Source organism: Carettochelys insculpta, chromosome 7 (genome assembly GCF_033958435.1).
Source record: "Carettochelys insculpta isolate YL-2023 chromosome 7, ASM3395843v1, whole genome shotgun sequence".
Taxonomy (NCBI): Eukaryota; Metazoa; Chordata; order Testudines; family Carettochelyidae; genus Carettochelys; species Carettochelys insculpta.
Window position 1 is genome coordinate 41,868,838 of NC_134143.1, and position 27,214 is coordinate 41,896,051.

Here is a 27,214-nt window from a genome sequence, read left to right on the forward strand (position 1 = left end):
GGAACTAACTTTGAAGATAACTTGGAAATTAACCACAACATTGAAGTAGCCAGCAGAGAGTCTACACACATTTCCGTTACTTTGAAGTTCACTTCAAAGTAGGGAGCCCAACTTCAAAGTCCTAACTCCATTCCTGGGAATGGAGTAGTCCCTTACTTTGAAGTTTAACTTCAAAGTGGGGTGTGTATACATGCTCAGCTTCAAAGTTGTGCTTCCAAGTAAGCAACTTTGAAGTTATTTTTGAAGTGTAGACACTGTAAACTGTTTTATATGGTCTTACTATAAAGAATACAAGTTTATTGTATAGCATTGTAAGAATATTTTTTATGACTGGCTTCAAGAGTTTGAACTTATTCTCAGTAGAGATGACCTGGAACTAATGTAAGATTAGAACTGAGAAGGCGAACCAAAATAAACGGCTCTTAGTGCAAAGCATTCAAATACCAAATATCTTAACCCCAGAATCAGGAAATGGGGCATAAGAAGAATTCAGGCAAACTATCTGACAAGATTAGTAGTTGCTATATGGAAGAACTTGTCAAGGAATATAAATTGGAAAAAAGATTAAATCATACTGCTTAACATTTTTATGAAGAGACAGAGGAAACTGAAGGGTTGAGATAAATTTGAAGGGAAAGCCATGTTCACTGTAGTAAATACCCTATTTTTGCCCAACATGTACATTTACAAGCACTTTTCCCCTCTTCTTGAGCAGCTCAGAATTTGAATTAATTTTTTTTCTTTCCTGAAATGGACGAACACTTGGCAGTGGATTCACCTTACAGCCTTAGCCCCTTATTCTTTAAAAACACTGAAGTGAAAGACATAAATGAACTGGTGCTGCTGCTGCTAAAGATTTTTTACTATCTGCTCTGGGTCACACAGCAGGAAAATATTTAACAGGGTTTCTCTAATGCTTCTAAAGATGTTGAAACCACAGAACAAATATTGACCTAGAGGCACCACCAGTTGCCTGGATAAGAGAAAAATAATCTTTTATATAACTAAAGACAGTTTGCCAAGAAAGAAATTGGAAGAACTTTGCCTCATAATTTAAGTGGAAAGGGACCAGAGTGGGTTGTGTGCAAACATGAGCAGATTCAGGGTCATCACGAGCATCCCAAGCAGGCTTGTGTAAGGAAAGGACTGAGCTGAGTAAGGCTCTTTTGCTTGCCTGGAAGGCAAGCCCCAAGAAATGTCCCCCAGGGCTTGCACACGTCCTTTGAACTCCAGAGCAAAGGCCTGCAACTGCAGATCAGGACAGCGCGCGGGGTCTGGAAGCTGTCTCCGGAACCAGGCCCTGGCTGCTCGGTCACCAGCCACGTCAGGGACTGGGGCTCCGAAGCAGACAGCTGCCACGGGTGTCACGGGGGGAAATGGCAGATCTGGGCAGACAATGAGGCCCCGGCCTGTGGCTCCCCCGGAAGCGTCGGGCAAGCGGCACTTTGGAGAGTCATCTGATGAAGTGAGTCTGAGCTCACGAAAGCTCATGCTCCAAACTTTTCTGTTAGTCTATAAGGTGCCACAGGACCCTTCGTTGCTGTTACAGATCCACTAACGCGGCTGCCCCTCCGATATTTGGAGAGTCAGTGGCACGTGCAATGGTAGTTCTGTAATCAGCTACGGAGGGACCGCTGGACCCTCTCCCTGGCCCCTGCCCGACTGGGGGCCCCGCCTCTGGGGTTGTGTTATAAAAACTTTTCTCCCGGGGCAGGGGTTAAAGATCGCCCGCCCTTATGCAAACGCCCAGCCGAGCGGGCTCCAGCAGGTTTCCCACTCCCCCGGGTCCCTCGCCCCGCGGAGTTACGCAAGAGCCCAGGCCGCCTCCCCGCGGCTGAGCTGTATAAAGCGCTCGCAGGCCCGCGCCGCGCGCACGTTTTCTCTCGGCTGCGCCGCGCTCGGGCCGCGGACTGGATGACTGCGGGGTAAGAGTCCCGTTTTCAGCCGCTCTCGTCCCGCGGGTGCTGAATCGGCTGGCTTAGAGAGGCGGGCAGAAGATGCTGCAGGCCTCCTGCAGGGAGCCCGAGAGGACGCCCTGCCATCTGCAATGGGATGATGTCTTGGCACTCCATGTCTGGGTGCCTGGGGGAGCACCCACCCTATGTGCTGGGGGGCACTCTACTGTGCAGGCCTTGGGTGACCCCTCTGCTGCTCTGGGGCCCATCTGAGCATCACGGGGACACCCGGTATGTTTGGGAGCCTTCCTGTCCAGGTGCCTTGGAGCCCCCACCTTGCTGATGATTTGGTGTGTGTCTCTCTCTGTTGTAGTAGGAGTAAGATGGCGCAGGAGGGGAGATTCCTGGTCTGGCTGGTAGTGGTGGCCCTGGGCCTGCTAGGCTGTGGATGCAGAGCTGAGCGGGACTGCAGAGTGAGGAGCTTCAAAGTCCAGGAGAACTTCAACAAGACTCGTGTAGGTATCTGGTCCCCGCCCCCCCACGCTCTCTCGTCCTCAGAGGCTGGATTTCCTTGGATCCAGCCAGATTTCATGCCAACACCCCAAATGTACTATCAAATTAAAGACCCAGTTCAGCCCCTCCTGTGTCAGACACCCAGTCTCCAATGCTGAACAGCACAAAACCCAGATCCAGCACCTATATGCAGGTGGCCTGTGGCCCAGATCCCCAAATTCTAAGGCCCATATGGTATAGTTTAAACAGAAGGTAGAGGCAGCAGCTCCTTATGCAGCAAAAGAACTAGCCCCTGCTTCAAATGGGGCAGCAGCTCCATAAGCCCACTCATCCAGGGTCTTAGGCTTCTGGGATCCAGCTGTTTTAAAAGCCTCAAACCCAGAGACTCTGGCAGCAGAAACAAATTCAGCTGCTGTACTTCTACATCAAAATCATGCCCCCCTTGTGCTGTGTTCCAGTACTATTGCTCTGATTGCTTTTGTTATTGTAGCAAGCTACATAATGGGTTTGTACAGTCAGAGCTGCTGTCCATGTTGTCTCTTTAGGCTTTGGAGATTGGAGGACAGGGCCAAAGTCTGGCTACAACCAGCTGCTGAATCTGAGCCTTTCTGGTGCTTGAACACTCTGATGGATTGTATCTGGATGGCTTTGGGTGGCTGGAGCAGCTGGATTTATTCTGTAATTTGAGGGTGTGCTTTGGAGGCTTGTGGTTAAAGATTGGCAGAGTCCTGCACGTTCTAGCTCGACCCAGCTTTTATAGTCTTCTTCACGTTTCTCCCTCCCTACAGTATCATGGCACTTGGTACGCCATGGCCAAGAAAGACCCAGATGGGCTGTTCCTACAGGACAACGTGGTAGCCGAGTTTACTGTTAGGAATGGAAAGATGACCGCCACTGCTAAGGGCAGAGTCCGGCTGTTCAAGTAGGTTTCGGGCAGCCTTTCTTCTTTTGCCTCTCCACTTCCCCGAGGTCCTGACCTCTGCTCCCCACAATTTTCACTCTTCCTGATACCCATGTGTTCATCACTAACTGACCCCAAATCCAGGCTGTCAGATTTGAGCTCAGTGTCATTTTTCTTGCCCTGTTTGTAGTAATTGGGATATTTGTGCTGACATGGTTGGCTTCTTCACTGACACTGAGGATCCTGCTAAGTTCAAGATGCGCTACTGGGGTGTAGCCTCTTATCTCCAGAAGGGAAGTAAGTATTCATACAGAGTGGGTTTTTTTACAATGGGAGACTCAGGACTACATGTACACCCTTGTCTGTTTTTGTGCAGCTTCATGAAGGAAAAAGAGGGGGCATTAACTGGTATACTGAATGATAAATAGCTGAGAACTGTCTGAAATTCCAAAGCAGATGGTGGCTAGGATTTGTGATACAGCTCTTTGCATTTGCCTAGCAAATGTACATTTATAACAAACCTAATAAGCAATAGTGTGATATGCTTTTTCCACACAAACACTGTGTAAAATATTTCTGTGGTAGGAAAACAGCTTTCCAGAAGGTAATGGAACAAGGAGAGTGGTGAGTAATCTGGTGCATGACCAGCAGGAACATATTTATTTTCTTCAGTTTAACCCTGTGGCTGACCATTTTAAACATAACATTTTCAGTCCTTAAAAGTGCATATGTGCTTTTGTGCACAAGGGCAACGAGGATAAAAATAAAGCCCATTAGGCAAAAGTATTTGCAATGAAGTATAACAAAAGTTTCCACAAAGATTTATTTTGCTGTAAAATTCTCCCATGTTTCAGTAAAGCTGTGGCTACGTCTACACTAGCTCCAAACTTCGAAATCGCCACGCAAATGACCATTTCGAAGTTTACTAATGAAGCGCTGAAATGCATATTCAGCGCTTCATTAGCATGCGGGCGGCCGCGGCACTTGGAAATTGACGCGGCTCGCCACCGTGCGGCTCGTCCTGACGGGGCTCCTTTTCGAAAGGACCCCGCCTACTTCGAAGTCCCATGGGGGTCCTTTCGAAAAGGAGCCCCGTCGGGACGAGCCGCGCGGTGGCGAGCCGCGTCAATTTCGAAGTGCCGCGGCCGCCCGCATGCTAATGAAGCGCTGAATATGCATTTCAGCGCTTCATTAGTAAACTTCGAAATGGCCATTTGCGTGGCCATTTCGAAGTTTGGAGCTAGTGTAGACATGGCCTATGAGCGACATTAATGTGTCGCAGAATCCAACATTATATTTTCTTAGTTTTATTACAGACTTAAAATTTTAATATTACTTTAGTCTAGTTTAGACATCGTATTTGACCTGCATGTTACAATTTGGTGACAGCAATTTCCTCAAAATTAAAAATATCTATTGTTTTTCATTCGTGGGTAGAGGAGCAGGATTAAAAACAAGAACCTCAGCAACAATAGTCATTATGTAAATAGGACCTAAGTTAGAAACAATATTAGTGACTGATCTACTGTGGCTGATGTCACATTAACTAACTTTCCCAGAGCTGGAACATGCATAGTGTTTTCAGTGCTGTGTTGACATTATCTCTGAGGCTGACGCAAAAAAGACAGAGAAGCAGGGAAATGGAAAGGACTTAGAGTCTGAGAGAAACGCTCCTCATAATGGTGAAAAAGTGGGTAGGATTTCTTTGGGGGTAGGGCTGAGAAGAGATTACGGGAGACACCCTCTGAGATTGCTTTGGAAGATAACCCTGTTCCTTGGACTGGTTGCAGAACCCATCTGTCTCCTTGCATATAAACACTTGTGGTCCGTGCAGGTGGCTTGTGGAGGTGGATCCAGATGGCAACTTGTGGAGTATGAGAGTTTTCGTGTGTTGTCCTCCCACTGCCAGCTCCACAGCTTATGCAGGAGAGGCATTTTTCCTTCTCCTTGACAGTCCAAATCAAGCTGACCTTTGGCCCAGAGCAATCAGCTGGGCTTAAAATCAGCACTTACCATTTCCTGATGCTTGCATGGTCTAAAAGATCGTGAATTTATTCTGCCTGATAAGAGCTGCAATACTTGTGTCTTTGATTTTTTTTAGTACTTCAGCTTTTAAATTAAAAATGACTAAGGTGCCATTAGTCACACCTAAAGTAGACGCAAACTTCTACCAAGTTACTTTAAAATTGAAGTTGATGCAACCCTCCTGGCCCAGTGGACTTTATCTTTACATTGGCAGAGATGTAAAATAATACAGTTTAATTTGTTCATCTTGTGGAACTTTCATACTGTGCTGTGACACTGCTTGTGAAAGGATTATAATAGCACTGAAATATAAGTAAAAGGAGTCTGGTTGGGATGGCAAATGTTTTCCATGATTTAAATTCAAATCCCAAAAATGAAGCAAAGAGGCAGAACTCTACTGGGTTCTGTATAAGATTTTATCTCGATACTATACACAGGAATTCTGTATTGCAATCGAATATTAAAACTGTATTGCTTTAAAAACGTGTTTCTTTTTTGTGAGAGAAGTAGTGTCTGGAAATACTTATCCCACCTTTTTTGGTTAGAAATAAGCTTGAACACAAACCCTGGCTGCAAAGGCTCCAGTATATTGGGAAAATTTGCATCTGTTTTTTTAAGATTTGCAACTCAGACCTATCTTTAGTTATAGTATGTATTTAAAAATAGTAAAATTCAGTATCCAATATAAAGGTAGGTTTCCCAGGTATTGGCCCACATTATGGCTATGAGTGTTGGACTGTGAAGGTGATAGAAACAACACAGTGCCAGTTTTGGTAGTACACTGCTGGCCAAGGGTGCTCCACTCCCCTTTGAAGGGTTGACTCACGATCTGTATGGTACTTGGAAACAATCCTGAGGGAAACTTCCTAAGGTGGGTGGCAGGTTCTTTCCATGTTAACTGAATGTCATGCAGATGGAATGATTTTTAGAGGGTCCATATGACTTGAACATGATACTTCTCTCAGAGTGAGAGCATCCCACCTCTTGGCCAAGAAGAGTCCAGAGGTGAATCCATGTTTGTCTGGTTGCCTCCAGATGGTTTATTTCCTCTAATTGGTTAAATACAAACCCAAATTCTGTGGTGATGCTAGCTTCTAGGGTCCGAGCCTGAGTGGTACCAAGCGCTAGCAACTTCCCAATAGTCCATTAAGAATTGTGGGTGCCTAGCAACTGTCAGGATCAGCACCATTATGGACCATTTGTCATCATTAGTACAAAACTGTGGTATTCTTCTGTGACTGGGTAAATGCAGAATTCTCTCTAGGTTCATCTCTCCTCCTACCTCTATAACTTCCTTGTGCCTTCCCTATGGTTTCTTCCAGATGATGATCACTGGGTGGTTGACACAGATTATGACACTTATGCCCTTCATTACTCCTGCCGCCAATTAAATGAGGATGGCACCTGTGCTGACAGCTACTCCTTTGTGTTCTCCCGGGACCCGAAGGGCTTGCCACCAGAGGCACAGAGAATTGTCAGACAAAGGCAGATGGACCTCTGCTTGGACAGAAAATATAGACTTATTGCCCATAATGGTAAGAATCTCCTTTTAAGAAAAAAATAATTGGGAGGTGAAAGGATTGCCATGGTAGGACACTTTCTCTAATGAGCAGGTATAGTAGGATGAGCTGTACTTATTAGTTCTTATTTTCTTATTGCAAATTCAGAGTCTCAGATGTGCTATTGTCGTTTTTACTGCTCTGTGGATTCTTTTGTAGCCCATCCCACTGGTGGAGACTAACACTGACGAGAGCAGCAAAACACCTAGATTAATACAACTTGCCAGGGACAAAACCATCAGCGCTCCTGTCAAGAAAAAGGGTGCCTTTGTTAGAATTATTTGGAGGTGTCAGCAAAAGAGGAGACAGCAGAGAAGTGTAGATACAATTTATTTAGACTTTTTAAAAGCCGTTGAGAGTCTCTCACAAGACACTGTAAAGGAGAATATGTAGTCATGGCCTACATCTGCACTACAAGCCAAGGGTGTGATTCCCAGTTTGTTTGAAAGACATGCTCTTATTCAAGCAGGAATTCATTCAGGGAGGGCCCGTGGTCTGCGGTATACAGGAGATCAGACTAGACAGTCAGAGTGATCCCTTCTGGCTTTACAATTATGAATCTCATAATCTATGAATAAATGAACAAAGACTAATATAAATAGTTCATCAGCATGGCTATATGCCAACAGTGACACACAGCAACGACTTAGTAGGACAGGTGGTAGTGAATATATTTAGTGATGTTCCAGAAATGGTGGGTTAACAGAATGAAAATAAATGTTGTCTATAATGAAAAGGAGCAAACAACACAAAATTATTTAGTATAGACTGACTGAGCAGCGTAACTGCAAAGGAAATTCACTGTTGATAGGTACAAAGCAATAGACATGTGCTCATACATATTGTTGCATTCTGAATTAACTTTAACTAGTCAGGAAAAAGAACTGAGTGTTGCTGTGGACAGCTCAGTCAAAATATCTGCTCAGTCTACAGCTGGAATCAAAAAAGCATACAAAATGTTTGGGTGCCTAAGGATTAGGAGAGAAAACTGTGGAAAATATGATGCCATTGTCTGTATCAGTAGTATTTTTTCACTATGAATGAAGTGTTTGCTTCTCTTCACCCCGTTTCATATAAAATATAGCAGAAATAGAGGGGCCGAAAGATGGGAAATTAAAATTAGAGGCATGGAGAGACCTATCTGTGAAGCAAGAATGTAAAATAGGACCCAGGCTTGTGTTTCGGCTCCAGTTTGGGAGGCAGGGTGGAAAAGTGACTTCTTACATGTAGGGATGTAAATTTCTGTTAGATTGGTTAACTGGTTAAATGGGGGGCAGCTGGGGAGGCCAGTCCACTCCAGCTGGGCTTGAGTAGGTCCCCCAGTTGCCCTCTCCCCATCCAGCCACCTCCATCTGCAGCGAGTTGGGAACCGGGGCTGCTCCAGCTGGGCTGGAAATGCTCCCACACCCATGGCAGTGCCATGGACAGAGAAACTCCAGCTGGGCAGAGCAGCCATGGTCCCTGACACGTCGCAGGCAGGAGCATTCCAATCTGCCCAGGGCAGCCCCTGTTCCCAGCGGGAAGGGGGATGGCTGTACTGGGGAGGTGGCAGGGGGACCACTCCAACCCAGCTGGGCTGGAGCAGTGCCCCCATGCCACCAGCCACCAGGGACAGGGACTGCTCCAACTGGGCTGGAGCATCCCTGCCCATGTTGACCAATGGGCCTGGAGCAGGGAGAAGAGCCATTTTTTCAAATTCAGTTACCAAAGCAATCCTTCAAGAGCCGCAGTGCATGTGACTACGAGACGGTCCTTAATAAATAACATCAGACTGTACTTTCTGTCACCCCTATGTTAACAACAGTGCGCACACACAAAGATTTGCGCCAGTTAGAAAGTTGTTACCTGTATCTCCAGGCTTTACCCCCCAATCCACAAACATGCTCCCCTACCCTCAGGCTTAACTCCCCTCTCGGCCCCAAACCTGCCCCCCATCTCTAGGCTTTACCTGCCTCAGCCCCCAAATCTTGCCCTCCCCCATCCCCAGGATTAACCTGCTTCAGCCGACGAGCTCCTCCAGCTCTGGGCCCTGCTGCTGCTCCTCCCCAGCTGCCGCCTCCCTTCCTGCTGCTCCTCTCCCCCAACCTCCTTCTCAGTGGGGCTGCGCTGCTCCAGCAGGGTCATACTTGGCCGCCCCTCTACCTAGCTCTCCTCACTTCCCCCACTTGCAAAGCGGGTGGCTCCCTGCCCTGCTGTGCTGAAATAATGGAACTAAATGTAATTGGTTTAACAGCCAGATCCCTCCCGCCACCCTGCTGGCTGTTAAACTAATTAAATTTAGTTCCATTATTTCAGCTGCAGCAGGGCAGGGAGTTGCAAGAGAGTCAGCGGCGGTAGCGTCTGGAGCTGTAAGTGGCTCCTTAAAAGAGCCTCATGTGACTCTGGAGCCATAGGTTGCTGACCCCTGGGCTGGAGCAACCCCCTGCCCATGGTGGGTGGGGGACTGCTCCAGCCCCTACTGGTTAACTGGTTAAACATTAACATCCCTACTTGCATGTTTCTCTAAACCAATTGGTACTGGCCACTGGGAGAGACAAGGCAGTGGACTAGGTGGGTCACTGGTTTGCTCCATTATGTCCATCCTGTATTTCTTTTAAACATATAGTATATGAAGTGTTTGCACATGATTAAATCAATTTTGAATGTTTGCAAGAAGTTACACGTTGTAAAGAAAATGTGTAAGTTCATAAATATTTATAGCTTGTGATTAAAAAGAGTACAGACACCTCAGGAGACTCTCTCCAGATAAGAGTACTTTATTTTCCACAAAGTATTTTCAGTTCTCTTTAACATTATTTTTAAGCACAGTTAAATTTGCAAATACACCCACTGTATGTTAAAAAAATTAATAGAATATTAAATGACAAAAGTTAGGTACAAAAGTTAAAAATTTATTTTCTAATGTTCCAGCGCCAACCTTAAAATTAGCAAGAGAGCCAAATGCTCATGTCCGTAGCAGAGATTCCAGGGAGGTTCCAACCATGTGCCCCTTCCCCACTTCCTCCCTGCCCAAGCCCCACCACCTCCCACACTGGTCCACCTGTGCCTCTTCCTCTTTCTGCCTGTTCTGCCCCTGCCTGCCTCTTCCTGTGGAAGTGCCTCTCTGCATCTGGTGAGTGTGGGGCATTCACCTCCCTCCCCTGGAGTGGTGTGGCCTGAGTAGCACAAACTAACAAGCTCATGCTACTCTTGGGCCATTGCACTCCGGCAGAGGAGCAGGACTGCCCCTGTACTCATCAGAAGCGGCAGGGGGCTGGTGGTGAGTATGTATGGGGGAACTGTGGGGTGCATGTGACCCCCTCTCTGGGTATCCCAGACACATCACCTGTATCCTTACTCGGTTGTTATGAAGGCCTTACCAAGCTTCCACTGAAGGAAACTTCCACTGAAGGAAACAGACTTTTTCAGGGTTTGATTCTAGACTGTGTCTTGAAGTCAAATCCTGTTTCCAAAGAGTCTTCATTGCCTTTTTAAATTAATACTACGCTGAAGTGAGCACAATAAATAAATTACTAATTATACATCTTGGCTTGGTGCAAGTATAGTTATCTCTGAATTACAATTCTTGGTAAACTATATTTTAAAGCAAATGAAGCTATAGGAAAAAGGCTGTTTTTGCCATTTAAGTTTCTGAAGCCAAATCGCTTACTGATTGTGGGTCAGGTTGAACTACTCTTACTGACATTGAGTACTATCTTAGTACCTTGAGGTCAGTGGCCTGCTTGTGTTTACTAATGCGGGTAAAGGTATCACATTTTTGTCCTTTGTGAGTCCTCCTAATGATGACAAAAACATCACAAATATTTATGTTGACCGTGGGATTGGTTGCAGAATAACCTATTTCACTGTAACCAGGGCATTGCAATTTGGCCTTGTATTAGCATGTACTAAAAACAAAAATCCACAAGAGTGTAGATTTGTGTGCATTAGGATAGTCTATTGCTGACATTTTTGTGATTTTAAATAAAAAGTATGGTAAGTATTGCTGAATTAAATACATTTTGCATTTTTTCTGATGCATGATGTATGTTAGCTGCTTCTTTGCCTCAGCATTAATATCTGGAACAAATGGAACGGGTCTAATTAATTCCTGTCATACATTGAGCTGAAAATACTTTGAAATTATGTGATATAAATCTAAAGAACAGAAAACCTTTAAACACTAGACTGACAGGTGTAAGCCTACTTTAAAGGAATCATAGATTTACACACTCTTTACATTTTGGTATTTTTGCATTTGTAGTTCTAGTTTTGTAACATTAATGTTATTTTCTTTGTTTCAGGATTCTGCTCTTAAGGAGTTTCGAAACTGTGGAAGCAAATCACATAATATCAATATGGATGTAAAGTTTATAGTTTGACTGTTGTGTTGTGGACCTTTAAAGCAGCTTCATTCAGACTTAAAATATATTTATCTGAGCTCTGTAGCTCACTGTCAATAAACCAATTAAACTTTTAATAAATGTGGATAACAGAGAACACAATGTGTAAATATAGAGAGATGATTTTTTTGGCAAAACTTACTTTACTGGGATATTTAGGGTAATGAATACATATCTAATCTTTCTTTCTTTTCTTTCTTTTTATTATTGGTTTTTGAGTTTGTCCAATAATCTTGCCTTAATTCCTTTTGACCTATTGCATATTCTTTATTGGACTCACTAGAAAGCAAAATAGTATTTAAATACAAAAGGAAATTCATTGACTGCATCACAGAATAGTTTTATTACACTTCATACTGGACTGAAGATGTATAAAAATACACCATTTGTAGTGACCCCATTTTTACACCCTTAAGAAATACAAACATCTATATCTACTGTAACATTGTTTAATCCAGCAAAAATGGTACCAGACACTGACTAGTTCTAAGTACCAAATTTTCAGATGTAAGACATATCAGCAAAAATGATCATATGCTCATTGAACCAGCAAAACTCACATATGTTTGCTCATATTGGCATTTTGTTACGTATAAGGTAATTTGCAGAAAAACATGCTCAGGCAGCCAGTTGCCCGATTTGTGCACGCAAATACCTTTTTTAAATTTTATAGCATGGGTGTCCAACCTTTTGGCTTGCCTGGGCCACACTGAGTGAAGAGGAATTGTCTTGGGCCGCATATAAAATATATAATATAGTTAATGTATATAAATCACATAATAATGTTAAAAGTTTACGATCTTGTGGGACCGCATTACTAGCTGTCCAGGGCCGCATGTGGCCCGCGGGTTGGACACACCTGTTTTATAGGCTTAGTGCACAGACATTTTTGAGGGTGCAAAGAGTTCACCCATTCTGAAAAGGTGAGGATAGTGAAACTAGATCAGATCCTCAACTGCTGTAAATTGCCATGGTTCTATTGTAGTCAATGGATAATTTTCATCATGTGAAAATCTGCCCCATAGAGCCTAATTCTTCTCTGAAGTACAACTGTTTTATACTTCTGTGCTTCCACCAATGTCAATGGCTACTCTTGATTACAACAGTGTGAGGTGAGAAGAGAACTAGGCCCATGGGATTAAATTCTGCAATCTTTAGTAAGGCAAAATTTCCAAGACAGTAGCACTTTGCCTAGGTCAGGAATGTAGAAGATGAACTATAGATTTATTTTTCTATCTGCTTTCTTTAGCATATAATACCATAAAATGAGGATCTGGTCAGTGTGGGACAATATCTGGCTTAGCAGCCAAAGCTACCACTGAAACAGTTTGTACATTCATTAGTTGGAAATTACAGCTATGTTAGGATATCTGTGGTCATTTCTTCCTGTTGTTTCTGTACTAGTCCTTCTTCTGGGAAGAGCTGCACAACACAAAAGAACTTGCCACCATTCATGTCTGAAATGAGTAACATTATACAACACTGGATTGACGGCAGAGTTGGCAAAAGTGAATGCCATTATCCAGAAGAAAACTGATGGCAAAATATTCAAATCGTGTTTGAAGTTCCGAACTAAAATTAGGAGAATAGTGATGACGATTGGGCTCCACATGATAAAGAAAGAGATCATCAGCACAAACAAAGTTCGAAATAGTTTGTACTCTTTTGGGGAGACTTGAATCCGACGATTTCCTGAATAGGATAAACTGACATTTAATCTTCTTCGTGATGCTTTTGTAACCTGCATTCAAAAACAAAATGATGTTTATTGTAACAGAATTCTTGCTGAATAGCTTTTTTTAAGCTGTTGAAGTGAATCTTGGCAAATCATGATTGTGCTCTGAAAGTGACTCTGAAAGGCAAGAGTTTTAGGTGTATTGCCTTTCAATGAGTATATTGCCAAAGTGCTCAGTTAACTTGTAGAAAAATGGTGTGGTTTTTTTTTCTCTTAACTGCCAGCCCTGAAATTACCTCAGTCTGGTAGTCATGTTTGATTCTTACCTTCTCACCCTTTTTGCATTTTAAAGAATAAAGTAATAAAGATTTTGTCGTCACATTTGGCCCTCTTGATTATCATTTGAAGGCAGTGAAAGCCCATCACCTTCAAATATGACTGTTACACAAAGAAAGCAGACCTGGTGAGTAAGCAGGTGCCATTTTTGCATTGTTATTTTCAGAGAAGTGCTGCAGTAAGATTCAATTAAAAATAGAGGGTTGAGATTCCAAATTCAGATCTGGATTTTGACTCCTGAAAAAAGTGTCTGGGTGTTTGAGTCCAGAATCCTGATTCAATACATTTTAGGGTGAACCATTTTCAGAATTTAGACTTCAATTCAAATTTTCCCATGCTCAAAATCTGAGTGCCTGGATGTAGAGATTGGCTCAGACTTTCCTCTGTGTCTGGGATTTCAGTGATGTGGTCTATTTGATAAAGCAAAAAGGTCTTTCTAATGCCTAATTATTTTATTCAAAAATGTTTGTTTTGTTTCTTGGAGCCATCAGATGCAAATAACTTCCATGAGGTGACAGGTTCTTAACTTGGATGAGAATGTCTTTAAAATTCAGTATGATGCTTTATGAGTAAACTAATGAGAATTACTTTGTCTGGAACAACCCTGACATTTTGTGCATCCTGTGTGTATTCTTTATGAAAATATTTACTTTTTCGTAGTAGCATAAGCAAGATTGAGGCATGTAGGCCTTGATCCATATTGATTATGATGAACAATTCATTTGGTTTCAGTAGGAGCTAAGCACCTTATAGCATGTCAGGAGCTTGGGGGAGTAGGGGAAGTTGTCTAATATTCCAGAGTACTAAGCATCCACAGCTCCTATTGTTGTACACTTAGTGCTAATGAAACATCAGCCTCTAATCTGTCCATTCTCATGGAAGTGAGCAAAACAAAATTAAAACTTGTCATTATTTGAAGGGTTCTGATTGTAGATTCAGTAAAACTAAGCCCTGCCCCCAACATTTAGCAGACACGCATTTCACTAAATTCACCTGGCCCTAGGCCAGATCCCTAGTTGATGTAAATCAGCTCTAGTGAAGCCAATAAAGCTATGGTGATCTGGCCTCTTTATTTTTATTCCAGAATTTGACATTTGACACTTGCAGTGTAATTACTCCATTAATATATCTTCTCTAAATGATTTACTCTTCACTCACATTATTTTTATTGAAAAAACAACATGAACTAGCGGACTGAAGGTGAGATTGGGAGCCAGGGGCTCTGCTTGGTATGTGGGTTTTGGTGTTACTGTAGTACTATTGGTTCCAGCAGGGCCAGCCTTACGGAAAATGGTGCCTGGGGAGGTCTTGTACTTTGTTGTCACCTCTGGGCCCTGCCGCCTCCACAGGTTCTCTACCCATCCACTCTGCCCCCTTGTCACTCCCTGCCCCTTGCTGTCTCCCCATCCATCCCTCCCCTTGGTCCCTACTGCCTTCCTATTCACTCCCCTTTGGCTCAGGCTCCCCCTGTTTCTTTTTGTTCCTCACAACCCTGCTGCCTCCCCTCCACCTTTACCTTGCGTTCCTTTCGCAGCCTCAAACCCCAGGCTTGCCCTGCTCCTTGCCGTTTGATGCCAGCGCCCCACCTTCAACCAGTCATCCACCCAGGGCAGTCATCCACGTTACCCTTTTGTTAGGCCAGCCTTGCTTCCCGGAATACTAGTGAGATAAAATGGGGGAAGTGACCTGAAGAAGAACTCTGTGCAGCTCACCAGCTGGTCTCGCTCGCCAACAGAAGTTAGTCTACTATACGATATAACCTCATCTACCCTGGCTCTCTACTGATTAATCCCTTTCAGGGTATGTATGTGTTTTATGTATCTGGACTATCTATAATCCCTGGAGATCTAGTTCTCTGGGTTTGTTGAGTATGATTTCGTAAATGTGCTACCCCCCTTAGAGAGGTTATTGCTGCATGTAGAGGGCTCAAATTTTTGGCTTTGGTGAGAGGATATGAGACCAGTTTTCAGCTCTTGAATTGGTGAAGGTATAACATAAGCCTTGTGGTTTGGATTCTGCCTGGCAGGAGAACTGGGCCAAGTTGACAATTAGATTACAGGTTGCTCTCTGACCTGCCATGTGGGCCAAGGCTCTTGAGAAGGTGATAGCACTCAACTGCAGAAACACTTGGAGATGTAGATGATAACATTCATCCTGATAAACTTCACGGGAACTATATTTGTCGAGCTGCCATTTGTTAGCAGCATGGACAAGTAGGCCTGGTGTCTGTGGTATCTGATAATCAGACATTGCTTTATTACCTGAGAATCTGATTATAAGTGTTTTGAACTGGTCCTAGTTGCAGTATTTAGAGTTGTGGCAGTATGCTGTGGAGCCCTTGTTATGCACAGACATGGAATAAGCAGAATTGTTGAGAGCAACCCTACACCTTGTGTGGTCACTGAACACCACACCAATAGTACTTTGTATCATTGCCAAGGAGTAGTCTCATCTGTGTAAGTCTTCTTAGTCACAGGTTCAGTTATATCTGGTGATCCCCCATGTAGTTTTGGCTGTCTCTTGGAGAGTTACATGAGAGACTTAGTTTAGATGCAACTATAGTGCAGATGAAGTCCAGTTATCTATCCCATTTTCTTCAGCTCTGGTGAGATAGTGTGCATCTCTGCCCTTGTATTACAAAATTCCAACATTGGATGGCTTAGGTTGATTTGTGGCAAGACGAAATGTTTCCATGCTTCCCAATCTTTACTGGGGTGTTGCTTCAATGTGCAAATGTAATTTGGTAGCTCTTACTCAGGATTTGATGTTAAAAGGGCAAATGGAAGCTGAATAATCAGAGCTGTTTTTTACGATTATAAGATTACCCCCAGCGATCACCAAAGAGAGAGAGAGAAAGAGAGAGAGAGAAGCTGTGTCTCAATCAACTGCTTTAAACATCTATGTTTTGTGTCATCTGGTTAGCCCCCTGCTGGCATCTATATAGTGAGCTGCCAAAACGTCTAGTCTGCTGCTAATGTAGAATGCAGCCCTTTGACCAAAACCAGGGATGACCTGATATTCTGCATACCAGAATATTAGGATCCATTAGGGAAGGGATTGATAATAAATCAGTGCCACTATGTATATCCATGGTATTCCCACCTCATGAATATTCTGTGCAGTTCTGGTCAAACAAAATATACCAGAACTGTAAAAAGCTGTGGAGAAGGTCAGGAAAAATTATTAGGCTTATGATACAGGTCTCATATGAGGAGAAAATAAAACGACTGATTACACTTAGATAAGAGGTGACCATGAGGGGATATGACAGAGTATAATATCATAAGTGGTCTGGAGAAAGTGAATAGGGGAAGTGTTATTACATACACTCTTTACATAACAAAGGCTCTGGGGGTGGGTGTCATCTGATGAAATTAAGAGGCAATAGTTTTAAAACTAGCATAAGGAAGCACTCCACCCAATTCAAGTCAACCTTTGGAACTCATTGACAGGGAATTTTGTGAAGCCCAAAGTATAACAAATTCAAAAGATAATTAGCTAAATTCATGGAGGACAGACCCAGCAATGGCTAGCAGCCAAGATGGACAGGGACATAACCCCATGCTCTGGGTGTCCAATAGCTTCTGGCTGCCTAGAAGCTGGAACTGGACAATAGGGGATGGATTCATCTATTAAATTGTCCTGTCCTCTTCATTCCCACTGAAGCCTCTGGCACCAGCCACTGTCAGAGACAGGATACTGGGCTGGATAGACCTGATCCAGGGTGGCCATGAAATTCTTAGCAGTGTTTAATTTGTAATGAAATTGTGCTGGGGCTCAAGCAATTAGGTGTTGGGATTAAAGGATTTTTTTACTTTCATAACTGACACAGCAAGGGCAAAGGTGCCAGGGCTATGAGCTGCCAAGTCTAGAGGTTCCAAGGGCTGAGCCCTTGCACACATGAAGCACTGTTTTTCACCAGTGGTTGATTTTGATTTTAATGTTAAGGCCCATCATGGACTAGGTTCCTGATTCCTTTCTGAGCCTCTGGCTTCCTATTTATCATTGTTCTTTCTGAAGTGTTCTGTTCTAGCGTGGAGCTTTCAGGGACAGAAGAGGCACCATTCAGGTTTTTGTGAACATAGGGCTTTACCCTTTTATTGGATCTGAAGCCCTGAAGCCCTTTAAAGTAGGGTTTAAGACATTTTTATTTCAAAACGTCTTTACTGTTGACCATGAATTTTATTTGCAGATCTGCCTTTAAAACATAATGTTTACCTGATGCTTTTAGGTAACCTGCCTTTGTTTGATTAAAAAGTTCCCAGGAAATTTCTGTGTATATGTCACGTACAAATAAAATCTCTTGATATCAATAGTAATGAAAGGACAAGTAAGAGCCAGTTGACGTTACGTGTGTTTTCCTTATAATTTCTCTAAATCCCTGTCGTGCACACACCCCAGGTGGTTGGATTTAGCACTGATGATATAGTGAGCTCGTCATCAGCAATGGAATGATTTACACAGGTTGTTTCAAAGGCCAGGCTGCTGTTTAAAATATTTCTTGCCTAGCACAGCTGGCCAGTCAGTTCAGCTAATCATGGGTGGCATCTGATTGAAAATGTTTGCTTTCATGACGTTTATATGGTGTGCTTTCACTAACCAAGAAGTTGCATTCACGTCTCCAGCCCTCGGACCCATTTGCCTTTTTTTCTGTTCACAATTTCGAAGGGAGAAGGGATACAGTAAACCCTCAAGTTACGCGGGGGCTGTGTTTCTGCAGCCTCCACATAACTCAAATTTTCGTGCAAGTCGAGGGAAGACAGGAACCAGTCTACAGCAGGGCTGATCAGTTTCCTGGCTCCCAGAGTGGCAGGGAGCTGGGACCCAAGGGACAGCCTGGTTCCCATCTTCCCACTGCTTGCCACTTGTGGGACCCAGGAAACTGAACAGCTGGTCAGTTTGCTGGGTCCCACAAGTGGTGGGGAGATGGAAACCAGGCAGCAGCCTGGCTCCCAGCTCCCCTCCTCTTACAGAGAGGGGAAACTGAGCAGGGCAGCAAGCTTAGCCAGTTTCCTAGCTCCAGCCAGTGGAGGAGAGCCAGGAACCAGAGCCAGACTGGCTCCCAGCTCCCCTCCATTCCTTGGAACCACAAAACTAACCAGGGCTGCTGCCCTGCTCAGTTTCCCCTCTTTGCAAGCAGAGGGGAGCTGGGAGCCAGGCTGCTGCCTGGTTCCCAGCTCCCTTTCACTCTGGGGCCTGGGAAACCACTCCTGTCAGGGGCGGCAGTTGCGTTAACCCTGGACACGTGCAATCAGGTTGCTCTTATCTTGAGAGTTTACTGTACTTGGAATCTGGACCTACTTGTGGAGCCTGCTAGTCCTAATGTAGGACACTAATAACTTCCATTGTGCACAACAGAACGTACTGGTGTCTCACAGGGAGAAAAAGAGGCCCCTTTTCTAGAATGAATCAAAACTTTTAAGGTTCAAATTCCATGTAAACAATATTTGTTCTTGGCTAGGGTGAGGGAAAAAGGTTGGATGGCAATTCCCGTTGAAGCAGAAAGAGGAAGACAGAGGGAAGGTGGGAAGTCCTAGAAGCAACCTGAGATAAAAAGGGAGTTGCAGAAGCAAAGTGATACAGACAGGAAACAAGTGCGTTGTCAGGAAGGGAAAGAGAATGGCAGGGGTGGCAGACCAGATTTGGAAGAAAGAGAGCTAACACTAAACAGCATACCCAAGAGCTTAGTGGTTACACTCTGCAACATACAAATAGATTTAATGCTAATTTATAAAGCAAAAGCATGTTTCAGAAACATTTAACACCTGTTGAAAAATTTCTGAGGTAATTTACAACCCAAAACTTTTTTGGTTTATTCGTATTCATCATCCCACTTTATTCCAGGCTGCTTATTGTAACAGTGCACATTCTGGAATTGCTGGCCATTCAAGTCACAAGTTAACTTGCCTTGCCTTGCCTTAAAGGACCTCTCCAGTTTCATTAATGCCAATGAAAAGGAACAGAATGCTGTATTGTCTACGCCTTGTTGCAGACAAATGCTCACTGAATTCACTGAGAAATGTACGCAGATAAGCACTGCGGAATTTAGCCAAGATTTTAAACCTTTTTAGATAACGCATATATTTAATAAGCCAGTGACCTTACTCACATCAAGTGAAATCTGCAAAGCATCTGTATATGTGGGCCATACATAGCTAAAACGTGGAATGCTTGTGAAGGTGAAACTTACACCCACAAACTGGGGGCAAGGAATTCCTACATACCCTTCCCTGAATTCTCAACTCTATAACTCAGCCCTGTTGCTGTTGGTGCTGCTGTCTGTTACTTTCCTAATCCTCAAATATGCTTTTGAAGAAAATATAAATAACTAAATTAAACAGAATATTTTAAATAGCAGCCTGGCCTTTTAAACAACCTGTGTAAATCATTCCATTGCTGATGATGAGCTCACTATACCATCAGTGCTAAATCCAACCACCTGGGGTGTGTGCACGACAGGGATTTAGGGAAACGATAAGGAAAACACAAGTAATGTCAACTTGTCCTTTCATTACTATTGATATCAAGAGATTTTATTTGTACATGGCTGTGTCTACACGTGCCCCAAACTTCGAAATGGCCATTTGCATGGCCATTTCGAAGTTTGGGGCACGTGTAGACACAGCCCATGACATATACACAGAAATTTCCTGGGAACATTTTAATCAAACAAAGGCAGGTTACCTAAAATAACTAAATTAAACAGAATCATGAATATCTGTCCCAGTGCACTGAAAATAAGTACTTTTCACTTTGAGACTACAAACCTTTATTCCTACTGAAGTGTAATTTGTTTATTGTTTGACTATTATAAAAACATTTTTGCTTCGTTGTCCTCTTTCCACGTTTTAAATGCATTGCTGTGTTGTTATTAAAGACAGCTGTTTTACATACTGTCTTCCCATTGTTTTGTGATCCTGAAGCTTGTATGGAAATAGTGCTGGAGAGTTAGAAAAATATCCTCTTTTAGGGCAAAAATCCTCCTTTCTCATGCACAACTCCCACTAGCAGCAAAGAGGTGCTATAGGAGCATGGCAATGATTGTGATGTGTGAAACTGATTTAGGTCACTGAAATTCAGTTAAAGTGGGACCTGACTAGTGTTGGTTACTGGTCACTAGATGCGACATTTGGTATTTAAATATGTTAATCTTTACCAATAACATTGATCAACCTCTCCACTTAAGTACTTTGGTTCCTTATTATCAACTCTGAACAAGGCATGTTAATTGCAATTAAAGCCACTTTAGAGCTTCCTTGGGGTTTAGAGCCGCTTTGGGCTTTGGCGCTGCTTTGTCATGGTCTAATATGCTGGAGCAAGAAAGAGCAGCTAATGATGCATCTCACACTGGCCACAGAAATGGGTGACATTGAAGGAGAACAAGACTGGCCTCTGCCCATTATGGGCTTAGAGGTGCTGGTGAAGCATTTGCAAAGCATCCCTAAGGCAGGTCTTTTAGCATTCATGTCATTCATTTCATTATAGGATCTCAATGCACATTATATGGCTGGTAAAGCACAGTCCCTACTTTAATGTTAGAGAAGCTCAGGCACAAACTGGTTAACAGACTTGCTCAGAGGCACTCAGGAAGTTATAACCCAGGTCTTGGCCACCAACAGCTCCATGTTGTTAGCATAGGGCAACGTTTAGAACAAATGCATCTTTGACTTTATGAACTGCAGCTTGTGGCAGGCTGTGGGCTCTGTTGCTGTTGCAGAGATACTGAGGGTTTGGTCTACTGAATTTCTGAGAACCCTTGAGAGATACTGAGTTTCCTCAGCTTCTGTTAATTTCAGGGGACAGTGAGAGGATTCAGCTTCTCTGAGGAGGCTTGTAGCACTTCACTGGCTTGGGCCCTTATTCAGGTGAAAATCACTCCCATGCAGAAAGTCAAAACCAAAGAAACTCTTTCATGCTAGCAAGGGGCAGAATTATTGGTGGAGGGAGAATGCCTTGAAAGGAGTGCCCAGCCTTCTATGCTCTATTACACCCTGTCCTTAATCTGCCTCTTTCCCCCTCAGCCAGCAGAGCTGTATCAGTTATATGTCTGTACAGTATATGTGACTACAGATCTAGGGCTGGAATTAATTGTCCACCATGGATTTCACTTTCTGTGGAGACAGATTGCTGATTTCTGGAGTGCGAGCTGAGACCTCAGGTGGCAATGACAATTATGGTATTTCTTAGCTAATCAGTTTGGTTTGAGACTGGGATTGTGATGAATTGCTGTGTGGGGCTTGGGTTGCATACAAGTCTGCCTGGGCAATTAAAATTGTGCCCTAGCAGGGAAAGATGTTTGCTGCTGCCAAAAGGTGTTCTCTCTCCCATCCACTGCCAGGAATTGCCTCCTTTTAAAAATTATACTACTTGGCATGCTACTCTGTTCTAATTTATGTGACACAATTTGTCATACCCCATGATCCACTGCATAGTACCCAAATGTGTCTTTCATGTGGCAATAGAGCTGGAAGTGGGGAACTGATGGACTCAAAGGCTAAATCTACACTTGGGGGAAGATTGACCTGCCAGCAGTCAATCTTCTGGGGTTTGATTTAATGGGCCTAGTAGAGATGTGCTAAATTCAACTGTCATGGTGCCACTGTTGACCCTGGCAGTTGTGAGGAATAAGGGAAGTCAATGGGAGAGTTTCTCACATTGACCTCCTGCTGTGTGGACAGCAGCAATAATTGATTTTAGCTACATCGGCTCCAGCTACGTCATTTTTGTTCCTGGATTTGCATATCTAAAATAGCTTTTACCTCCTTTTATAGACCTAGCCCAGACTGAGAAGGCTTGAAAGCAATGCATTAGCACCACCTACCATATGCAAGACTGTTTAGGGAGGCCTTACATTAAAGACCCACAGGTCTGAAGTCAGCTTTGTTCTAGAGCTCCAAGCACAGACAAATGAGAAGGACAAGGATGGCTGTTGTCTGTGCTCTTTGGGAGGGTGGCTCAAGGCGGAGGGTGAGGTTGATCTGCAATGGATAGGATCTGGACTGGAAAACAGATCTGTCTGCTGGCCTGTAACCTAGCTAGTCCATTGAGGATTAGGGTTAATTTGTGGACTCCTCTCTTGTCTCTGGCTTAACTCCAGAAAACAACTTCTTTTCAGACCTGTGGATTCTAGTAGCAGGGGGTGCACTGACTCACAGGGAGGTGATGGGTCCATCACGTCCAGGTCCCAATTAAGCACTGAACAAAGAAATCCTGTCATATTCTTCCCTGAGGGACCCTGGAAATTGTAGGCTGTTGCAAGGCAGGCTGGAAAGGAGTGCCAGGAAGTATAAGGAGAAGAAAGAGAATCCAGACACAGGAGCAGAGCCAAGCAAGGCAACTGGGAGGCTGTCCAGGAGGGGGGTGTGATGAAAAGAGCCTGTGAAGTGAGGAAATTCACAAACCAGTAGAAAAGAGGGAGCCCTGAGGGCCAAGTGAGAGGACCGTTTGGTGAGCCCTGCAGAAGGGTGAAGGTTTTGACATGCAGCAGTAGCAACTGCGAATCAGGGAAGGGTGGCCTATGCTCTCCAAGGATGTCATAGCAGCTGTGCTCTTTTTGCATACCAGAAGACACCCACAAGTGTGTCCCCAACATGGCCTGTGGCTGCAGAGCCACAATCTGGCCCAATCCTACAAGGTGCTGGCGGGGGGCGGGGGGGTGTGCTTTCTACTCCCATTGACATTAATGACAGTTGAGAGGTTGCAGTACCATGGGCACTATGTGACTTGCTGAATGTCACACAGGGAATAGAATACAGGTTAAATCTCATCCGTTCTGGATCCCAGGCCCATGCTTAAGACACTAGGCAACACCTCCCTCCTAGAAATAAAAAGGAGAACAAAAAATGTTGCTTTTCTTGTCCTACCTTTTTGTTTTTGGTGAGGCAGTGGCCTATGGCCTTTGTTTTGCTAACACTTTTTAAATAGCCTAGGGGTTGGGAGAAAGTAACTGTTATGGTTTCTGTTTTTAGGGGGTTTATTAATTTAATTTTGGAGACTTAGCAATTTTTGAGTTTTACATAGATTACCCAAAATCAAGGGCTTGGGATGCTTCGAGAACTCACTATGTAATACAGTAGTGCCTTGATTTACATGAGGGTTCTGTTCTCACACACCCTCATGTAACTTGAATTTCATGTAGGTTGGGGGTGGCTTTTTCCCTGGTGGAACACACATTCTGCAGTAGGGAAAGCAGCAGGAGCACCTGGAGCTGCTTTTGAAAGGTAAGTCCTGGGGTTGTTGGGGCGGGTTAAGCCTGGTGGTGGGTTGGTGGCAGAGGGGTTAAGCCTGGGGCAGGTTAGGGCTGCAAGGTGGGCAGAGGGTTGGAGTTAAGCTAGAGCCACAGGGGGGCAGTTAAACCAGGGCAGGGCTGCACATGGGGGTGGGGGGGGTTTGAATCAGGACAGGGGAGTTGAACTGGAACTGCATGTGAGGGGTGGTGAGTTGGAGCCAGAGCCGGGCGCAGGGCTGGGGAGTGAGCTGGAGCTGTGTTGAGCCAGGGCCAGGGGGGAGTGAGATTTTTGAGTTGCGCTTAACTTGTGTTAATGCGAGCTAAGTGCAACTCAAAATCGCTCATTTTGAGGGCTTACTGTATTCTCTAATGTGCTATAATGTAATACTGTTTGAAAAAGCACTATACTAAATTACACTGGTCAGTGAACCTCCAGAATGCACCAGCAGTCCTCATGGACTGAATTGTTATTGCACTTGCGAAATCACACCCCATAAGTAACCATTTGTGGTGTTTATTGGACAACACTCCGATTTCTTTCTTTCTTTCTTTTGTATATTAGGTGTTGGTGTTCATTGGGCAAACATAAAATCAGAAGTCTTAATTATAATACATAATTAAAGCAATAAAAGAGTAGATTCAAAGGAGGTATAGGAAATACAGATTTAAGGACTTTGTGGCCCAGAGCTGCTCTCACTTATTATCCTACAACTCCCATTAAATCCATTTCGCATTTTCGAGTACAAGTAATGCAGGATCTGGTCAACAGAGATTTTTGAGGTTTTTGATATGTTTGTTAGTATCACTAGCAAGTTTATATAGGCCCTTAATTATCATCAATATATGATATTAAATAAGGTGCCCTAAAGTGTACATGAATGAAGACTAACTGTATCTTGGGTTTCTGGTAACACACTGTTCAAGTTTTCCTGTTTTTTATAATGGCAACAGTACTCTCAGTTGAAACTGTTATGACTAGTTGGAAGTACCTTTTTCATTATATTATGTACTCTTCCATAGTTGAGCAAATAAAAAAATCTATACTGTTTAGCATCTTTCTATTACTAGCCAGCCAGATGTCATACAATTACTTCCACTCGACATTTTAATTATTGCTTGGTTCTCATAGTTCTGTAATAAAACTATAAAAAATACCTGTAAAATTTTTGTATAACTGATCACAATGGCTAATCCTGGAATTACAAAGACCACAAAGGTGAATGTGAAGTCCCAAGAGATTTCTCCTGCAATGCTGGGCCAAACCAAGGTGCAAATTCGAACTTCCTGTTTACAAATAATAAAAGAAAACCATTAAAATTATGTTTTAGATATTTACTTTCAGTATTTCTCTGGAAACCATACCTCAATGTTTACACTTGTTCTAATGTGGTGCTCATCATTGTCACTGACCACTACGGAAACAGGATCTATGGAAATCATTACTAACAAAAACAAATGAGTTGATTCAGCATGGAATGTTTTTATAACATGTGATGACAGGTGTGTATTTCTCAAGATTTGTTATGCAAACATGGAGTCGTTGCAATAAGCAAACTGCTTAGCTAAGGCTAGGGTCAATTTTCAAACATAAATTTACAACTTGTAAATAAGCAAATGGAAACACCCATTAAAAACCTGGAAGGGGTAATTAAATCATTGTTTATTGTATTCTCAATGTAATTATGTTTTGTTTTTTGCATACACTTGGTATTATTGTATACTGAAAAGAAAAAAGTTCTTGCATTTTTCAGGAAAAAAGCACTTGCATGAAATTAATTCCATAGGCACAGGTAGCTGATCATTCTGAAAAGAGAAATATGGGGAACAGGGTATTTCCTAGCTTTAATCTTGAATACAATCCCCCCCTATTTAAACTCGCTTTAAGATAGGGTGAGGCAACACAAACAGGACAGAACAAAGTAACTGGTGGCACAGTTCTTCTATGAAAGGGAAAAAACCAGCGGGACTGTGGGACTGGCCTACTGAAGACCTCAGTTACCACCTGACTCCACGGAGGGGAATGACACTTTTGCTATTTATTGCCTTCAACAGATCAGGATCGGGTCCTTTGTTAAAAATTTATTTCCACTGAGTCCAGTGGCTAAAGGTCACTTAACAAAAGGGGCAAACCCTGGGTCCTGGCACTCGGGGGTTTTGGCTTGAAGCAGTTTCCATTGTGCACGGTGTTTGCAGCTGGGGTCAGTGGCTCTCAGCACCCGCACTACACTGCTGGGCCCTAGCAGTACAGTACAGCAGTATACTGAAGGCCTTGTTGAAAAGCGACCCCCCGAGTTCGGGCACGTAACCTCTTCTAGCCTGGCCCGAGCCCGGAGCTAGTCCTCAGCCGCCGAGTTCCACCCCAGGCCTCTGCCCAGCGACAGCCGACGGCCCAGCCTCGGCGTGACACCGGGGCGCCGCGGGCACCAGAGCGCCCTGCCCGCCCGGGGCTCGCGTCCAGGCGCGGGGGCACGGGGCGAAGGCTGAGCCCAGCCAGGCTGACAGCGGCTGCTATTGGCTGACGGCTTTTGCCGCGCTGAGGCGAGGCCGCGCTCCGGCTGCTCGGCGGGAGCCGAGGCTGGAGACTCCCACCCCAGTCCGTCCTCCCCCGGGGGGCGCCAGGAAGCCGCCTGGCGGGCGGGCTGGTGCCGCAAGGCGCTGGGCTGACCCCACGGGCGCAGGGCAGAGCTCGCCGCGCCTTACCTCGCCGTGCAGGAGCAGCGGCTCCACCCTGAAGAAGAGGCAGAGCGGGAGGGCGGCGAGGGCGGCGAGGCCCCAGATGAGCAGCAGGATCCCGGCCAGCAGCCTGCAGCTGCGGTGGGCCGTGTGCCGCAGCCGGACGATGCACACCAGGCGCTCCAGGCTGACGGCCGCCAGGGACAGGATGGTGACGCTGCCGCTGAGGCTTATCACGTAGAAGAGCATGTGGCAGACGGGCTCCCCCAGCACCCAGGACTCGGTCCAGCGCACCACGAGGACGGCGGGGATGGCGCTGATGAAGAGCAGGTCCGCGCAGAAGAGGTTGATCACCAGGCAGTTGGCGGCGCGCAGCTTCTTCTCCCTGGCCAGCAGCGCGATGGCGCAGGCATTGCCCAGCAGGGACACCAGGAAGATGCAGGAGAGCACGGCTGTCTCCAGGATGCTCAGGGCCACCTTGTTCTGGCCCTTGAAGTCCGAGAAGAAGGGGAAGAGGGTGCAGTTCCCCCGGGAAGGGGGGCGGGCGCCTGGCATCGGGCTGGCACCGGGGACATCAGACTCGAGAGCAAGGAGCCCCGCGGCTGCTGCCCCCACGACAGGCGCCCAGGTGCCAAGCCCCGGGGTGGCAGCGGAGGCTTGCGGGTGCCATGGGGGGATGTTGGCAGGGGGCATGGGCAGACAGCCGCATCTCCACCTCTTCCTCTTACAACCGCAGCCGAGCCAGGCGCGGCGTCCGCAGGGCGGCTTGCAGCACCTGGCCTGCCTGGGGAACAAGGAAGTAGCAGGTGAGGAGGGTAAACACGCAGCGCGCCCCGCTCGCTACACAAAAGCGAGGGCGTTGTGCTTTACAATGGGTGTCCCGGACGCGCTGGGCCCGGGGCTTTCCCAAGCGGCCAAAGGGAAGCGGCCCAGCGCTGGGCTGCCCGGGATTCCTTCTCTGCCCGGTGTGCCAGGCAGGGCGCGCCCCTGGCCGCCTGAGACCCCTGGAGAAGTCAATGGCCGCCCT

At 44.9% G+C, this 27,214-nt stretch overlaps 2 protein-coding genes across 2 annotated transcripts; one reads left to right on the forward strand and one right to left on the reverse strand.

Moving 5' to 3' along the window:
- The first annotated feature begins 3,199 nt into the window (after positions 1-3,199).
- On the forward strand, positions 3,200-11,351 carry RBP4 (retinol binding protein 4). The gene is made up of 4 exons (XM_074999552.1): positions 3,200-3,330; positions 3,500-3,606; positions 6,657-6,869; positions 11,177-11,351. The coding sequence occupies exons 1-4, from the start codon at positions 3,218-3,220 to the stop codon at positions 11,188-11,190; spliced, it is 447 nt and encodes a 148-aa protein (XP_074855653.1). The 5' UTR covers positions 3,200-3,217; the 3' UTR covers positions 11,191-11,351.
- Positions 11,352-12,265: 914 nt separating this feature from the next.
- FFAR4 (free fatty acid receptor 4) lies at positions 12,266-27,209 on the reverse strand. The gene is made up of 3 exons (XM_074999551.1): positions 26,215-27,209; positions 24,670-24,798; positions 12,266-13,016 (listed from the first exon to the last, which is right to left on the reverse strand). The coding sequence occupies exons 1-3, from the start codon at positions 26,878-26,880 to the stop codon at positions 12,615-12,617; spliced, it is 1,197 nt and encodes a 398-aa protein (XP_074855652.1). The 5' UTR covers positions 26,881-27,209; the 3' UTR covers positions 12,266-12,614.
- Between the last annotated feature and the right edge of the window lie 5 nt (positions 27,210-27,214).